At 43.9% G+C, this 17,654-nt stretch overlaps 1 protein-coding gene across 1 annotated transcript in view; it reads left to right on the top strand.

The window, feature by feature from the left end:
* Positions 1-17,654, top strand: part of syt12 (synaptotagmin XII) — a gene marked incomplete at both ends in the record, with an annotated part of 46,266 nt that overhangs the window by 14,862 nt on the left and 13,750 nt on the right. Inside the window, one exon of the mRNA XM_084315522.1 lies at positions 11,258-11,473. Within this exon, the coding sequence (XP_084171648.1) occupies positions 11,258-11,473 (216 nt within the window). The remainder of the gene's footprint in view (positions 1-11,257; positions 11,474-17,654) is intronic.

Below are 17,654 nucleotides of genomic sequence, written 5' to 3'. Positions count from 1 at the left end.
CGTCAAACTAAATCAAGACGTCAACCATGTCCTCATTTGGTACCGTGTCCTGATTTAATGAGTGCAGAGAGTCTTGTAAAAGTGTCCATATTTTCCACATAAACAAGGTAAACACCCACACACACCCACCCACCCACCCACACACACACACCCACACCCACACCCACACACACACACCCACACACACACACACACCCACACACACACACCCACACCCACACACACACACCCACACCCACACACACACGTCTCTCTCTTTCTGTTCCTGAGCTTAGGTGATTTTCACCTCCCTCGTTGCTCTTGTAATTCCCCAAGCCATCATTCTAAATGTTCAGGCAGACAGACATTATTAAAAATCCTGTGTGTGTGTGTGGGGGGGGGGTTCTGGGGCTATGCCGTCTTGTGAGTCACCGTGCTTCCCTGCCATTCGCAGTGCGAGATCAATGTGTACATATTTACAATGCAGAAGCCTATTGGAATTCTGCAGGTGTGAGAGAGATATACCATTGTTTGATATAGAATACCATCCAAGGTCAGCCTCAGATTTGCAGAGTAGGGGAGACACAAGAGGGAAGGTTCTTTATTGAGACAGTATGGAGGCTGAGAGGGAGACACAGGAGGGAAGGTTCTTTATTGAGACAGTATGGAGGCTGAGAGGGAGACACAGGAGAGAATGTTCTTCATTGAGACAGTATGGAGGCTGAGAGGGAGACACAGGAGAGAAGGTTCTTTATTGAGACAGTTTGGAGGCTGAGAGGGAGACAGAGTAGAGGAGACACAGGAGAGAAGGTTCTTTATTGAGACAGTATGGAGGCTGAGAGGGAGACAGAGTAGAGGAGACACAGGAGAGAAGGTTCTTTATTGAGACAGTATGGAGGCTGAGAGGGAGACAGAGTAGAGGAGACACAGGAGAGAAGGTTCTTTATTGAGACAGTTTGGAGGCTGAGAGGGAGACACAGGAGAGAAGGTTCTTTATTGAGACAGTATGGAGGCTGAGAGGGAGACAGAGGAGGGAAGGTTCTTTATTGAGACAGTATGGAGGCTGAGAGGGAGACACAGGAGAGAAGGTTCTTTATTGAGACAGTATGGAGGCTGAGAGGGAGACACAGGAGAGAAGGTTCTTTATTGAGACAGTATGGAGGCTGAGAGGGAGACACAGGAGAGAAGGTTCTTTATTGAGACAGTAGGGAGGCTGAGAGGGAGACACAGGAGAGAAGGTTCTTTATTGAGACAGTATGGAGGCTGAGAGGGAGACACGGGAGAGAAGGTTCTTTATTGAGACAGTTTGGAGGCTGAGAGGGAGACACAGGAGAGAAGGTTCTTTATTGAGACAGTTTGGAGGCTGAGAGGGAGACACAGGAGAGAAGGTTCTTTATTGAGACAGTATGGAGGCTGAGAGGGAGACAGAGGAGGGAAGGTTCTTTATTGAGACAGTATGGAGGCTGAGAGGGAGACACATGAGAGAAGGTTCTTTATTGAGACAGTAGGGAGGCTGAGAGGGAGACACAGGAGAGAAGGTTCTTTATTGAGACAGTATGGAGGCTGAGAGGGAGACAGAGGAGAGAAGGTTCTTTATTGAGACAGTAGGGAGGCTGAGAGGGAGACACAGGAGAGAAGGTTCTTTATTGAGACAGTATGGAGGCTGAGAGGGAGACAGAGGAGAGAAGGTTCTTTATTGAGACAGTATGGAGGCTGAGAGGGAGACACAGGAGAGAAGGTTCTTTATTGAGACAGTATGGAGGCTGAGAGGGAGACACAGGAGAGAAGGTTCTTTATTGAGACAGTATGGAGGCTGAGAGGGAGACAGAGGAGAGAAGGTTCTTTATTGAGACAGTTTGGAGGCTGAGAGGGAGACACAGGAGAGAAGGTTCTTTATTGAGACAGTATGGAGGCTGAGAGGGAGACACAGGAGAGAAGGTTCTTTATTGAGACAGTATGGAGGCTGAGAGGGAGACACAGGAGAGAAGGTTCTTTATTGAGACAGTAGGGAGGCTGAGAGGGAGACACAGGAGAGAAGGTTCTTTATTGAGACAGTATGGAGGCTGAGAGGGAGACACAGGAGAGAAGGTTCTTTATTGAGACAGTATGGAGGCTGAGAGGGAGACACAGGAGAGAAGGTTCTTTATTGAGACAGTAGGGAGGCTGAGAGGGAGACACAGGAGAGAAGGTTCTTTATTGAGACGGTAAGAAGGCTGAGAAGGAGACAGAGTAGAGGAGACACAGGAGAGAAGGTTCTTTATTGAGACAGTATGGAGGCTGAGAGGGAGACAGAGGAGAGAAGGTTCTTTATTGAGACAGTAGGGAGGCTGAGAGGGAGACACAGGAGAGAAGGTTCTTTATTGAGACAGTATGGAGGCTGAGAGGGAGACACAGGAGGGAAGGTTCTTTATTGAGACAGTATGGAGGCTTAGAGGGAGACACAGGAGAGAAGGTTCTTTATTGAGACAGTATGGAGGCTGAGAGGGAGACACAGGAGAGAAGGTTCTTTATTGAGACAGTATGGAGGCTGAGAGGGAGACACAGGAGAGAAGGTTCTTTATTGAGACAGTATGGAGGCTGAGAGGGAGACACAGGAGAGAAGGTTCTTTATTGAGACAGTATGGAGGCTGAGAGGGAGACAGAGGAGAGAAGGTTCTTTATTGAGACAGTATGAAGGCTGAGAGGGAGACACAGGAGAGAAGGTTCTTTATTGAGACAGTATGGAGGCTGAGAGGGAGACACAGGAGAGAAGGTTCTTTATTGAGACAGTAGGGAGGCTGAGAGGGAGACAGAGTAGAGGAGACACAGGAGAGAAGGTTCTTTATTGAGACAGTAGGGAGGCTGAGAGGGAGACAGAGTAGAGGAGACACAGGAGAGAAGGTTCTTTATTGAGACAGTATGGAGGCTGAGAGGGAGACACAGGAGAGAAGGTTCTTTATTGAGACAGTATGGAGGCTGAGAGGGAGACACAGGAGAGAAGGTTCTTTATTGAGACAGTATGGAGGCTGAGAGGGAGACAGAGGAGAGAAGGTTCTTTATTGAGACAGTATGGAGGCTGAGAGGGAGACAGAGGAGAGAAGGTTCTTTATTGAGACAGTATGGAGGCTGAGAGGGAGACACAGGAGAGAAGGTTCTTTATTGAGACAGTATGGAGGCTGAGAGGGAGACACAGGAGAGAAGGTTCTTTATTGAGACAGTATGGAGGCTGAGAGGGAGACACAGGAGAGAAGGTTCTTTATTGAGACAGTATGGAGGCTGAGAGGGAGACAGAGGAGAGAAGGTTCTTTATTGAGACAGTATGGAGGCTGAGAGGGAGACAGAGGAGAGAAGGTTCTTTATTGAGACAGTATGAAGGCTGAGAGGGAGACAGAGTAGGAGACACAGGAGAGAAGGTTCTTTATTGAGACAGTAGGGAGGCTGAGAGGGAGACACAGGAGAGAAGGTTCTTTATTGAGACAGTATGGAGGCTGAGAGGGAGACACAGGAGAGAAGGTTCTTTATTGAGACAGTTTGGAGGCTGAGAGGGAGACACAGGAGAGAAGGTTCTTTATTGAGACAGTATGGAGGCTGAGAGGGAGACACAGGAGAGAAGGTTCTTTATTGAGACAGTATGGAGGCTGAGAGGGAGACACAGGAGAGAAGGTTCTTTATTGAGACAGTATGGAGGCTGAGAGGGAGACACAGGAGAGAAGGTTCTTTATTGAGACAGTATGGAGGCTGAGAGGGAGACACAGGAGAGAAGGTTCTTTATTGAGACAGTATGGAGGCTGAGAGGGAGACAGAGGAGAGAAGGTTCTTTATTGAGACAGTATGGAGGCTGAGAGGGAGACACAGGAGAGAAGGTTCTTTATTGAGACAGTATGGAGGCTGAGAGGGAGACACAGGAGAGAAGGTTCTTTATTGAGACAGTATGGAGGCTGAGAGGGAGACACAGGAGGGAAGGTTCTTTATTGAGACAGTATGGAGGCTGAGAGGGAGACACAGGAGAGAAGGTTCTTTATTGAGACAGTATGGAGGCTGAGAGGGAGACACAGGAGAGAAGGTTCTTTATTGAGACAGTATGGAGGCTGAGAGGGAGACACAGGAGAGAAGGTTCTTTATTGAGACAGTAGGGAGGCTGAGAGGGAGACAGAGGAGAGAATGTTCTTTATTGAGACAGTCTGGAGGCTGAGAGGGAGACACAGGAGGGAAGGTTCTTTATTGAGACAGTATGGAGGCTGAGAGGGAGACACAGGAGAGAAGGTTCTTTATTGAGACAGTATGGAGGCTGAGAGGGAGACACAGGAGAGAAGGTTCTTTATTGAGACAGTATGGAGGCTGAGAGGGAGACACAGGAGAGAAGGTTCTTTATTGAGACAGTATGGAGGCTGAGAGGGAGACAGAATAGGAAAGACACAGGAGAGAAATCTGGTGGAACATGAGGGTAAGACACAATCTTAACCACTACACTGTCTCTGGGCACTCGTTTAATATATTTTACAGCCACAGAGTACAATGGCACTGGTGTTTTAATAACTACTCATATTCTTTTACATTTTATTTAATTAAAATTGTATTATCATACATTAAATGTGCTGTGTTGGGTTCCCCAGTAAAATGACTCACTATTATTTGATTAACTGGAAGTCAATCACTACATCTGCTAAACTCACCCTGGTCCAGATGACTGTCCTGCCGCTATTTGACTTTAGCGATGTAATCTACCGCTTGGCCCGTAAAGGTAATCTAGAGCGCTTAGATATCCTATATCACTCCGCCATTCGCTTCGCTACCAATGCCCCCTACAGGACCCACCACTGCGAGCTATACTCCCTAGTAAACTGGCCTTCCCTGGAAATTAGACGCAACATCCACTGGCTGGCCTTTGTATATAAAACACTTCTAGGCCGTACTCCCCCTTACCTTACTCGCCTAGTCCACCCTCATCCACTCCCGAATTACCACACCCGGTCAGCCACACATATCCTGGTATGCCAACTCCTCACAAGGCCGTTCCTCTTTTCAGTACGCGGCAGCTGATAGCTGGAACACACTACAAACAAAATTAAATATGGAAATGTTTAGGGCGGCTGAGTGGCGCAGTGGGCAAGGCGCTTGCCACTAACGCAGGAGATGCTGGTATTGAGCCCAGCTCTCGGCGTTGCTACCGGCTTGGTCGGCCGTCATACTAACACAATTGGCAGTGTTAGAGGGTGGGAAAGCCGCTGGGTGGGGATTGGACATTGTGGACAGCGACTCCTACAGGTCGGTTGGAGCGCCTGTACAGCAGAATCAGGAAGTATCGGGGGCAGCGTGAGCCTCCCATGCGTTACTCCTCTGCCTCCTCGTGTACTCGAGGGGACACGTGATGCAAGGCTTGGTCTTCACTGCAGCCGACCAGTGGGAGGCATAGTCTAGCAGAACTATGCGGAACACATCTGTAAGTTTTCTTTTCAAAATCATTAATTGTTTTGTATTTCTAATCAGGTACTAGAGCAGCAGTTTCTGCACTTCCAGATTCCAAGCTGTTTTTGGCTGGGCTCCGCCCATACTCGCAATGCGCTTTGAGTCACTCACCCACCTGCACTGGCAGATAACTTTGGAGGGGGGAGAGAGAGAGAGAGAGAGAGAGAGAGAGAGAGAGAGAGAGAGAGAGAGAGAGAGAGAGAGAGAGAGAGAGAGAGAGAGAGAGAGAGAGAGAGAGAAAGAGAGAGGGAGAGAGGGAGAGACAGATAGAGAGAGAGAGAGATAGATGGAGAGAGAGAGAGAGAGAGAGAGAGAGAGAGAGAGAGAGAGAGAGAGAGAGGGAGAGACAGATAGAGAGAGAGATAGAGAGAGGGAGAGAGGGAGAGAGAGAGGAGAGATCGCTCTGAGAGCGTGCGTGTGTGAGCGGCTCGACTGTCTGTGTAAATGCAGGGGGAGAGACAGAGGAGAGATCGCTCCGAGACGAGGCGCACCGTATGAGAGCCTCTCTCTCCCTCTCTCTATCTGTCTGTCCATCCCTCGCTTTCTCTCCCTCTCTCTCTCTCTCCCTCTCTCTCTCTTTTGAGGAAGTGTCAGTGACAGGGAAACCGCTTCCGCATTATTCCCACTCGCTCCGTTGTTGAGCGAATTGTTGATTGTGAGTGGTGGAACTAAACCAGAGAAGGGACGGAGGTACCCACATCATTATGCAAATAATTCTGCTTTGCATAATGGGGGACCAAAATTCAGAATGGCTTGGTTCAGTGGGGGAGGATCTTGTCTCATCTGAACTGGAAGAATGCGCCAAAAAGAGAATTTGAGACATACAGTGTTGGTACAACCCCACATTGCTAGAAAACAATGCTAAACACTGGAAAAGGCCATTTATAACATAGTTCCCCTTTAACTAACCTGCCTATACAAATAAAGGTTGATGTTGATGATGAAGTTAACTCAGACGATTTATCAGATGGGGGGTCAGTGGGACAAAATCGTATCAAATGTAAGTGAGACTGTGATCTAATGTGATCTAATGTGATCTAATGTGATCTAATGTGATCAAATCTATTTGGGTGTCCTTGGCATGAAACGTTTGCGTATCCCTGATTCAAGGAGCCTTTAAGAGATTTACATTAAAGGCCAAATCCTTTATCCTAATGTGAACAACTGGGTATCCCACCACCACCCAAAAAAGAAATGTTGACTTGTGGTCCCATTCTATTTGATTGACTGAGCTCTTGATACAAGGACTAAGTACAACGACTTACACGTGACAACAGGTACATAGGAGTTTTTCAATTGTATTTTGTGGCTGTAAAAGGGTTGTTTTTATGTTGGAAATGTTTATAAATACTGTAGTAAAACAAAGCTATATTCTGATTTACAATGGGTTAAAGGGGAATGCCACCCATTTAACAAATGCATTCATCATGTAGCCTAGGACAGTTTATTTGTGAATATGCATAGAAATCAGAGGAGACCCGTCAGAACTATGGTGTGAACCGTATGTAAAATCTGCACTGCTCTACTGAAAAATTAACAAGGCACAGAAGTTCTGGGCACATACAATGCTTGTTTGAGCTCTTACAACCAAATTAGATGAATATTCAGATGTAGACCCATGAGCAATACTAGAATATAAACCTAATTTGGGTGTGAGAGTTCAACTTCATATTTTATGGCTCCACAAAGTTAGTGTTCCATTCGTTGTCTAGAGATCAGCCTTCAGATTTGACATTCTGGTGACATCATCATCTCTCTGATTTACAGCAAGAAATCTGAATTCCATGGTAAGAGTGGTGCGTGTGAACAAATATTAAATTAACTTTCCTGGAACAAAGGGATTATGTGTACAAATGTGAATTCTTAAAATAAGTGACTTTCCCCTTTTAAGAAAAAAAACAACAACCTGTGAATGTGAATGTGAATTTACCCTATTTATATGGTAGAAAAATGTATCTGCATTGGGTCTTGAGATGCAAAGAATGCTTACTGTAGCATACTTACAGTAGGAATAATTGGAGTAGTTGGTTTCGAGCAATGTGAAGAGTTCACTTCTATTGTACCTAGTCTAGATGCAGCCATGTAACCAGCAAAAGACTCGAGAGAGCAATGGAATGAGAAAAAGGCTATTATTATGCAGCAGTGTTATCTGCATAATACCAGTTGCCTGGTAACTTCAGACTGGTTTGTAAATCTTCATATCCCCTAGCCTAGCCCGATGACTAGCTATGACTGAAGATATTAGATTTGTTTGCATATTGACAGTGGAACCTTGTAGAGGCGGCAACTTGGTGGTAAAGGTTGGATGGAGTTATGATGGGGGTTAGAGAGACGGATTCTCAGAGAGCACAAGATTGGCTTTGTGCTCAGAATTCATATATTACATCCAATTGCAGCCGAGTGATCTCAGTTATACTGCAGCCTTGGGTGACAATTTGTGTTTCACAAAGAGGCAGTTTATCCACATTATGGTTCAAGGCTGTCAAAGTTAACGCGGTATTAATGCATTAACGCACAATTCTTTTAACGCCACTATTTTTTTAGCGCAAGATTAATGTTTAAAAAAAAAAAAAAAATGTTTACTAGACTTCACTCAGGTGTATTATTGATACTCTCGTTGATATGTTTGTTTCTGACTCAAAGTGTGAGAGAGAGAGAGAGAGAGAGAGAGAGAGAGAGAGAGAGAGAGAGAGAGAGAGAGAGAGAGAGAGAGAGAGATAGAGAGAGAGAGAGAGAGAGATGAGGAATGGGCAAGAGAGAAAGAGAGCTGGGAGTGTGTGTGTGAGAGAGAGAGAGGGGGGGCGGGGGGGGGGGGGTGAGTCCTCAGCCCTTGTGTGGGTGAATGTAACAAGTTCCTAACATTTTCTTTCCCCTATTATTTCATGCACACTTTATTCATTGTTTTAAATTATTATTTTATTTTAAGTTATTTTGTGCATCACTGAATTTGATGCAAATTTGCAATGCATGAGGGTCATCCTTTTGTGTTAAATGGCTGCATAAAGCAAGCATTTGTTGACTCTCATGTTGATAAGAGTATTAAAACTTTAAAAATATCCGTTTAAGGTAGATTTAGAACAGATAAAAAATATGTGATTAATTTGCGATTAATCGCTAGTTAACTATGGACAATCATGTGATTAATCAGATTTAATATTTGTATCGATTGACAGCCTTAGTTTCAGGTCAAGACTGATGTCGAGGCTACACACAGGCTACACAGAAATGTGTTAAAAATATCTTCCTTGAGCCTTGGAGTCTTCTTCTTCTTCTTCTTCTTCTTCTTCTTCTTCTTCTTCTTCTTCTTCTTCTTCTTCTTCTTCTTCTTCTTCTTCTTCTTCTTCTTCTTCTTCTTCTTCTTCTTCTTCTTCTTCTTCTTCTTCTTCTTCTTCTTCTTCTTCTTCTTCTTCTTCTTCTTCTTCTACACTGCAGGGCCTGGATGGTGAATGACTCCGAGAGAGGGGGAGTTTGATGTCATATTTTATGCTTTAGTTAACAATATACACAGCAAACAAGATGATGTGTTACAAAGGTTCTTGATTCAACAACCAGGACTTTGTATGTACTGTATATGGCGTGAGCTTCAGCATCTGTAGCCACCAGAGACATTCAGCACCAGGGAGCTGTTCACCATCCAGGTGATGGGGGCTTGGAAAAGTCAAACCCTTGTGGTCACCACGATGATGGTAATGAGTAAAGAATACCAACTTATTACCATTGCCGTCATAGTACTATTTAAGTACAAAAGTGGTATCATGGCGATGGTAAATAATTCATACAATGGCCAGTACCATGGTTAAACTGAATTTACCATCAAACTACCATGATACTTTTTGTAAGGTAACAATAAGAGTGGATCATGCTCAACACTTAACATGCTTAACATCTGATTAAGATTTGGGTGATCCAAACCAAACCATTCGTTTGCAGAATTAGCGGTTAGTTAGTTCTCTGTCTTTTTTCACTAAACTACTGAAAAAATAACCAAAATGTACATATTGCTGTCCAAGACTGGACAGGAGAGGGGGAAGGAAAGAAAGTAAGTAAGAAAAACCACTTTGAATTGATTGAATTGAAAGTGAATGTCATATCAACTCTGGTTTGTGCAGAAAAGAGTTGGAACACAGCCTCGCCTCAGGCTAGTAATGAAAACACAAAAGAGTTGGAACACAGCCTCGCCTCAGGCTAGTATTGAAAACACAAAAGAGTTGGAACACAGCCTCGCCTCAGGCTAGTATTGAAAACACAAAAGAGTTGGAACACAGCCTCGCCTCAGGCTAGTATTGAAAACACAAAAGAGTTGGAACACAGCCTCGCCTCAGGCTAGTATTGAAAACACAAAAGAGTTGGAACACAGCCTCGCCTCAGGCTAGTAATGAAAACAGTTCACTCCAACACTTTGCGGTTTGTCAGTAAACAATTAACAGATCAGAGGAATTTGTATCAGATCAACTTCCTGCCCACACAGGCGTTTATATCCGCAGGTGGGAATGTACTGTATCAAAGGCTGATGATTAGGGGTGTAAAGGTACACATATCCATACCGAACCGTTTCAGTACTGGACCTTAGGTTGTGTACTGAACTAATACAACGGTATGTTAACCACTAACGACCGCCCACCGGGGGCTGTTTTTTTTTTTAACAAGTCGATTATTCATTTCAATATAGAATATTTGTTGACAGCCCTACAAGTACAATTAGTTACTGCACACTACATCACCCCTGAGTGGAACATGGAAAGCCAAACTTTCCCCCACTGACTTCAAAACTGAGGTACGTACCGAACCGTGGTTTTTGTGTACCGTTACACCCCTATGAGTCATGAGCAGAAGGAGTGCGAAGGTGAGGAGGACTCTAGCTGTTTCCGCAACGAAAGACAACAGCTTGACTATTGCTGTTTTGAAAAAGCAAATAATAAGATTTCTGTTAAGAGATGGTCTGCATTTTCTCGTATTACTTTACTTCAAAAGCTTTCAGCTTTTTCCCAGCAGGAGTCCATTTATCCATCATGTCTGGCCAATGCGTGGGGGTGCGGGCATTATGCAACAGGATCTTGAGTGCCATGCCTTTACTTTAAGCACTGCACAAAGAGATTAAAGCTATAGGGGGAGTGTCCCTATCTACACAGTACAGCCAAAGTGTTCCCACTGCTGCCACGCCATTAGAGGCAGATTGAGAAAACTCCTGTTTTCCACCCAGAAGACAACACTGCTTCTGCCTCATTTGAGATTCCGTGGTGGTTGGAACACTGAACTTGACGCATTACTGCTATTAAGTGGAAGCAGTGACATGGATCAATAACCTCATTACAGAATAAATCAGAGCCTCTAGGTGGTCTCTATGGCACTAGTCTCGCATAGCCAGACCTCTCTCCGCACTATGTGAGGTCTGGCAGAATCCATTATCATTCTGCGCTAACTGAAAGAAAAAAATAATCTAGGCTGTTTGCATTTCTTAAACCAATCAGAATCGTCAAGGGCAGGCCTAAACTCACTGGTGCCCTTGCAAAATAGTGCTGGGGGGGGGGGGGGGGGGGGGGGGGGGGGCAGTCAGCAAACATGTGAGAATGTCCCTTTTAGATAGCAAATTTTCTAAACACAGTCTTTGAATATCATTAAAACAATCCACAGAATGAATCAAGCATGCTCGAGCATGTCGTTGTTGCACATAGAGAGGGGATTTTGAAAACGGCGACAAGCGGAGGAAGTGTCAAGAAGGAAGCTCAGAAATAGACGGCCAATGGGAGACGTATACACGTGGTCCACATCCTGTCAGTCAGACTACTGAGGCGCTGCAGCTGCAACATGCACTGACCTCTCCTCTCCTTCACAGGTCCAGACCAACGCGTTCACCGTGACGTTCGACGAGCGCTTCTCGGTCCCTCTGGAGCCGTCGGCTCTGGACGAGAACAGCCTGCGCTTTTCGGCATTCGGCATCGACGTCGACGAGAGGAACATCAGCGCCGGGGTGGCGGAGCTCAAGCTGTCGGACCTGGACCTGTCCGTCAGACCGTTCAACGACTGGCTCTACCTACAGGATGTCAATAAGGTCTGTGGTGGAGGTAGAATCTGTAATGCCACCAAACAGCGACCTCTAGGCAACAGAGCCCCACTTGGTATTGTACTTTGTTTACATGCTTTGTTTTGGTCTGATGTGTGGGTTGGAGTTGAGTGAGGGCTGGGGGATGTGTTGCTGAGACAAATGTACACTATAATAGGGTGTAAAGGTACACGTATCCGTACCGAACCGAACCATTTCAGTGTGTACCGTACCGTACCGAACGGCTGTGTAGTGTACCGAGCGAATACAGCGGTATGTTAACCACTAACGACCGCCCACAGGGGCTGTTTTTTTCACAATCTAATATTATTATTGTTATTTTTTATTTTATTTTACAAGTCGATTATTAATTTCAATATAGAATATTCGTTGACAGCCCTACAAGTACAATTAGTTACTGCACACTACATCACCCCTGAGTGGAACATGGAAAGCCAAACTTTCCCCCACTCTACCGAAAACCCGTACCGAACCGTGACTTCAAAACCGAGGTACGTACCGTACCGTGGTTTTTATGTACCGTTACACCCCTATATATATTTTGTAGTCAGTACAAAGTGCACAACTGTGAGGGGCTTTTTTCTTTTGCCTATAGGGATCGTTGTTTGACGGCATCACAGATTCTACCTTTAAGAGATCCAGAGAGCATACAGCCTTTCTTTAATCACTCTTACAAAAAAGTCATTGTATTTCCAAAAAGGTATTATGGTATTATTGGTATTACGATGATGGTAGTGACCAAGAATTGATGGAAACCACATTACCATCGGTATCATGGTTTAAATTGGATTATACCATATTTAAGTAGGCTACAAAAGTGGCACTGTGGGTTATGCATAACATGATACATTTTTGTAAGGGCACAGGCCCACTCAAGTTTTGATCCTTGATTTCCTACTTACCAATGTCGGTTATCTGTCCTTTCTCAATCCATGCTGTTTTTCAGACTGGATACCACAGCTCTGGTTAGTTAGCCACAAACTAATGCAAAGACTATTGGGACAATCTCCTGTCTTTACAAGCTGACTGAAACTAAATCTATTTTGTGTGCAATGTGAAGTTAGTTTCACTCAGCTGCTACGTTAATCTTTATAGATTAAACAAAAAAAATAAATGTAGTGCTTTGAAATGTAGTGGAGTAATATTTTAAAGTCCTCCTAAATGGAAATACAGAAGTAGAAATCAACACATACAGTATATGTACACCAAATACATGTAGTACTTAAATACAATACTTGAGTAATACTTACACCCCAGTAAGAAGGCCATGGACCTTTGGAAGAGAAAGGCTGGTGGTGTCTGTCTCCCCCTGGTGGACACACAACAGTACTCGACTCACTATCTGTAACCTAAATAGGGAGGTGTAGTGGTTACGTCATTGGTGTTTCCGGCCGGTGTTCTGCCGAATTCAGGAGCGCTGGCAGCAGAATTCGAGGAACAGTAGAATTTTTCAGAACACCGGTCCGCCTCCCTTGAAATTGCAATGTATTTCCAATGGACACATTTATAAATCGTCTCGTTTAAAACAAATAAAGCATGAACATTGACATGGTGTACCTTTCTGTGTGTATTCATCCACAACAGTAGCGGCCGCTGGGTACTTCGCCACTAGGGGCGCTATACCAAATATTTTGTACAGTACAGTACAGTACCACGCAACACTCATGGCAAGACGTGAGCTCACGCTCACTGCAATGAATCGGCTCTTATGAACGAGTCGCTCAGCTGTTACTACAACAACACACAACCAGTCAAATAAAGTATAGTCTAGACTCTAATTCACAACTTGAAACACAATATATAAATAGAAAAGTTAGAAACAAAACTCGCCCGTCTACAAACACAGGCAGATCTCTCCCTCTCTCCTTCTCTCTCTCACACACAGCGCGACGTGGAATCGATTCGTTACACAATCAGACCTATTATATACCAAGAATAACTTCAGTATGAGTACAGGGCTGTACACATATTTTGCATATTGTTAAACAAGCCAAGGCTAGCTATTAAACTATCGATATGAATCGAAAATCTGGGACCCTGATGTAAACAAGACAAACGTCTTTCTCTGGTCTGCATCCCCTTAACAATTGTGTGTATTGAGCCGTACTGTATTGTACCCATTCTGCAATCTGTTAATAAAGTTCTCATTCATTCATTCAAACATAGACGATATTGAACAAGCCATAATCCACGTATTTTCAATCCGAGAGAGCTGCAGTAGTTAAATCAATGAGCCATCCTAGTACTAGTACTAACGTTAGCTGCCAGAACGATAGCCAGTTAGCCCGCACCAGCCTAGTACAGTACTAGTACTAACGTTAGCTGCCAGAACGATAGCCAGTTAGCCCGCACCAGCCTAGTACTAGTACTAACGTTAGAGAGAGAGAGAGAGAGAGACTCACTGTTTAGTTGAAACGTCCAGGGCAGGAAACGTGTATAATCCGCCATATAGCTTGTTAGCCAAGTGTTAGCTCAGCTGAGCTCGTCGACGTTAGCACAACACTCAACAAGTACATTCCTTTGTCCATTTCCGCTCGAACAGACTGCAAACTACCTGGCGTTCTATCGCCATGCTCTAAGACAAACTCTAACCTTAACCAACTTTGAAAGAGTGCCTAAGCTTAACAGTCTAAAGAAAGAACTTGCAGTCACGGCACGGCACGCTCTAAGACAAACAACAGTCCTAGTACCAGGAACCAAGCAAGAAGCTAGAATTGGAACATTAGAAATTGGATTCGGCCAATCAGAGATCGTCTCTGTGAAATTCTGCCATGGAAAAAAATACTGGCGTCGGCCAATCAGAGAGCGTCTCCGCGAAATGCGGCTATGGAAATTCTCACGGAAGTTCACGCTGCTTTCTAGACCGCTTCAAATCGCGCTCGGATTCCAACATAATAGTCATATTTCAACGCACAACGGCGTATGCACTGATTGGCTGTGACGGAGACAGCGATCAAACTGTGACGCGCACTCAGAGCGCTATCGCGTATAGCCCGGGCCGAGAAATACAAAAAAAAAAAAAAACGTGATGTCACTTCCTGCTCTGGAAAACGATGTTTTTTTAATTTAGATAATAACGTTATATTGTGCATTGGAAATACAAACATACTTAAAATGAGTAAATATTATTAATTTTAAACATGTTTATATTATTTATAGGGCTATAAAACACAAAAACGAAAAAGTTGTATTGTCTTCTTCTCTGATTTAACAGCAGCTGGCCAGCAGGTGGGTCGGCGCCCTAGCGCCCCTAGTGGTAGAGCCGCCACTGATCCACAATATAGCTCAACATGAAACAATTCGCAATTAATCGTAAAATAATTACATATAACTTTATTTGAACCAAGAATGCTTAAACAATAATGTTAGTGATAGAAGGGAACTCATTTTGTGCAAAAATTGAAAGCTTGCCAATGTCCATGAGGCAGAATTAATAGCCGATAATACATTTTCCCAATGATTAATCCCTATACGGGTGGACCGTGCAGGAAACTAAAGTGACGTCAGACTACACCTCCCTATAGTAGTTGAGCAAGGAGTCCTATATACAGTATATATAATATTATCAAGTGTCAAGAGAACAGTGACGAAGCATAGAGGGCACGCTACTAGGGTGTGAATAATCGATTAATTGATTTATAGGATAAGGCTGGTGTAATTAAATCGTTTTTCTTATTGTCAACATAGCCTACAAAAACACCAAACCCGATTCCTTCATGCAGTGACAGCAATTGCTTTGGAAGTAGTTCTGGTTCAGGCAGACTCAAATCATCCAGGAAAAAGTACACTAATGAGGTTCAGTCTGTCCACTTTATGGGATTCCATCAGCAAGCCACCCTCCACACTGGTGTTCTGTACACATCCTCCCAGCCCCCTCTGAGCTTTTGTTCCATCTCCCCTTGTCGGAAGCACGACCCATCGGCCATCTGAGCACATTGGGCTGGATTTGACCTTTTGTTTAGTGCTTGAGGCTCTTCAATCAGGCACAGTAGGCAACCTGACTGTCAACATACCAGCTGTTGACACCATTTCGATGCCGTAGAGCAGGGGTAGGCAACCCTAGGCACGCGTGCCTGCATTTGTTTATTATTTCAATTTAGCTGGAAATACATTGCTACATCATTCAGTAACATTTGCAGAGCCTTATAACAAAAACATTATTACGGTCACCATTGTGACCAGTGGGATTAATCAACTATTTTTATTATTTATTTTTCTATTTCATTGAACATTGCACATGTTAAAAGCCATTTTTTGTACTAAAAATGTGAGTATTACCAAGTCAACTTGTGTTCTTAACAGGCCATGTGAGCGGCGCGGCGCGGGGGGCGGAGCGGGCGGTTTTGACGTGAGCGACGGAGTGGGTTTTAAAATGGGTCGGCGCGACGTCCGGAGCGAGAGTTCTCCTCCGCTCCAATCCACTCCGGGCCGCTCACAGTGGTTTAACACTGATGTAATATACATGTAGTACAATGCCAAAGCAACAGATGGCGATGTACAAACATGAAGGCCATTTTCAACCAATGAGAAGGGTGAACCGTCACTCACATCCTGTTAGAAAAAGTATATGACGCCATTGTTGTTGTCGTTAGCTTACATGCTAACGTTAATGGCAGTGACCATAGCATTGTGGCTAGGCTAGCTATCATCGCTTAGTAGAGCTATAAACAACGTTATTTAACATTGCAGAATGGGTACAATTACAATACGGCTCAATACAAACAATTGTTAAGGGGCCCAGGGGGTGTAGACTGTTGTAGTTTGGTCAAATCAAGCAAATTTACATCATGCACCAAAAAAAAAAAAAAAAATGCAGAGCGATGTGGAGCGGGGACCGGGGAGCGCTCGATTCAAGGTGAGCGGTGAGCGAGCGGAGAGCGACTTGGGGGCGGGGTCAACATGAGCGATTAGCGGAGCGGAACAAGCCGTCTAGAGCGAAGAGCGGATTTCTCGCCCGCGCCGATCCGCTCACGGGCTCTGGTTCTTAAAACAATGACAATAAACATAGTTTTATTAGGTTGAAATAATGTGGTTGTGTACTTATTTTTCTGTTAACTTATTATGGATTGAAAACTGAAAACCTTAATGCACAGTAACTGAACTCAACATTTTTAAGTTCTGGTAACTTATTATTATTTATTTGTTTACAGTGTAGTCTTGCGATCAATCAAAACTTATTTACACGATATACCTCACATTCACCCTCCATTCACATCCTGGTGTTCTCCATTAGGCCTGTAGGTGGAGCTATGACAGCACACGTACAGTACACACACCGATGATGTGTGATGTGTCCAAAAATGAATGGGCAAATGTGAGTGAAATGGTCGCACTGTATGCAGCTGTTTGTCTGCATTGCATCCCCCCCCCCCCCAACTCAGATTTAGGGTTGATACAACCATCATAATAATATTGTTAATAATAACAATAACAATAATGATGTAATAATGTAAAAAATATCATTAAAAATACCTGATTATGAGAAGAAAAAAATTACGATGCATGGAATATTGTTGAGGCACACTAGTTACAACTATATTTCAAACAGGCACTCCATGTCAAAAAGGTTGCTGACCCCTGCCGTAGAGGAAAACAACATCCAGGTGAACTGCATGGTGTCAACAAATTCTTCTGGCCAAAATGCCTCACAGAGATCTCAGCTCGTATGTTAACAGTCAGGTACTGCGCCTGATTAAAGAGCCTCAAGCACTAAACAAAAGGTCGGTGCAATTAGATATAGCAACATGGAGATACATTGAGGAATCTATCTGGACAGTGTAGACAGAGACAGGCAGAAAGATTAATGTAACGAAAACCTTAAATGGATTGAAGTGTATACCTACCTAAAATTGTGTATACCTATACCTATTGCAATGAATTACAGTTATTAAGACAATAGAATGCCTGAAACATAATACAAAGTGTCCTATACTTACCCGATTACCTGAAATCTTGTCATACTTACCTGAAACTAAATTGAAGAATGTGAGACAGACAGACAGAGAGAGACAGAGACAGAGAATTATTATAATGCAAATCTGACCTTTTCAACTTGACAATATAAACATTCTAAATGGCCCGTTTTGTGTTTCCTGTTGCAATGTTTGATAATACAGTATCTGACAGGAAGTAAACATAGGACAAAGCTGTTCCCCTAGCAATGGAATTC

The sequence above is a fragment of the Notolepis coatsorum genome, assembly GCF_963971535.1.
Source record: "Notolepis coatsorum genome assembly, chromosome: 6".
In the NCBI taxonomy this organism is placed as follows: domain Eukaryota; kingdom Metazoa; phylum Chordata; class Actinopteri; order Aulopiformes; family Paralepididae; genus Notolepis; species Notolepis coatsorum.
Note: the sequence above shows the minus strand (reverse complement) of the source record. Positions and strands in the feature narration are given on the sequence as shown.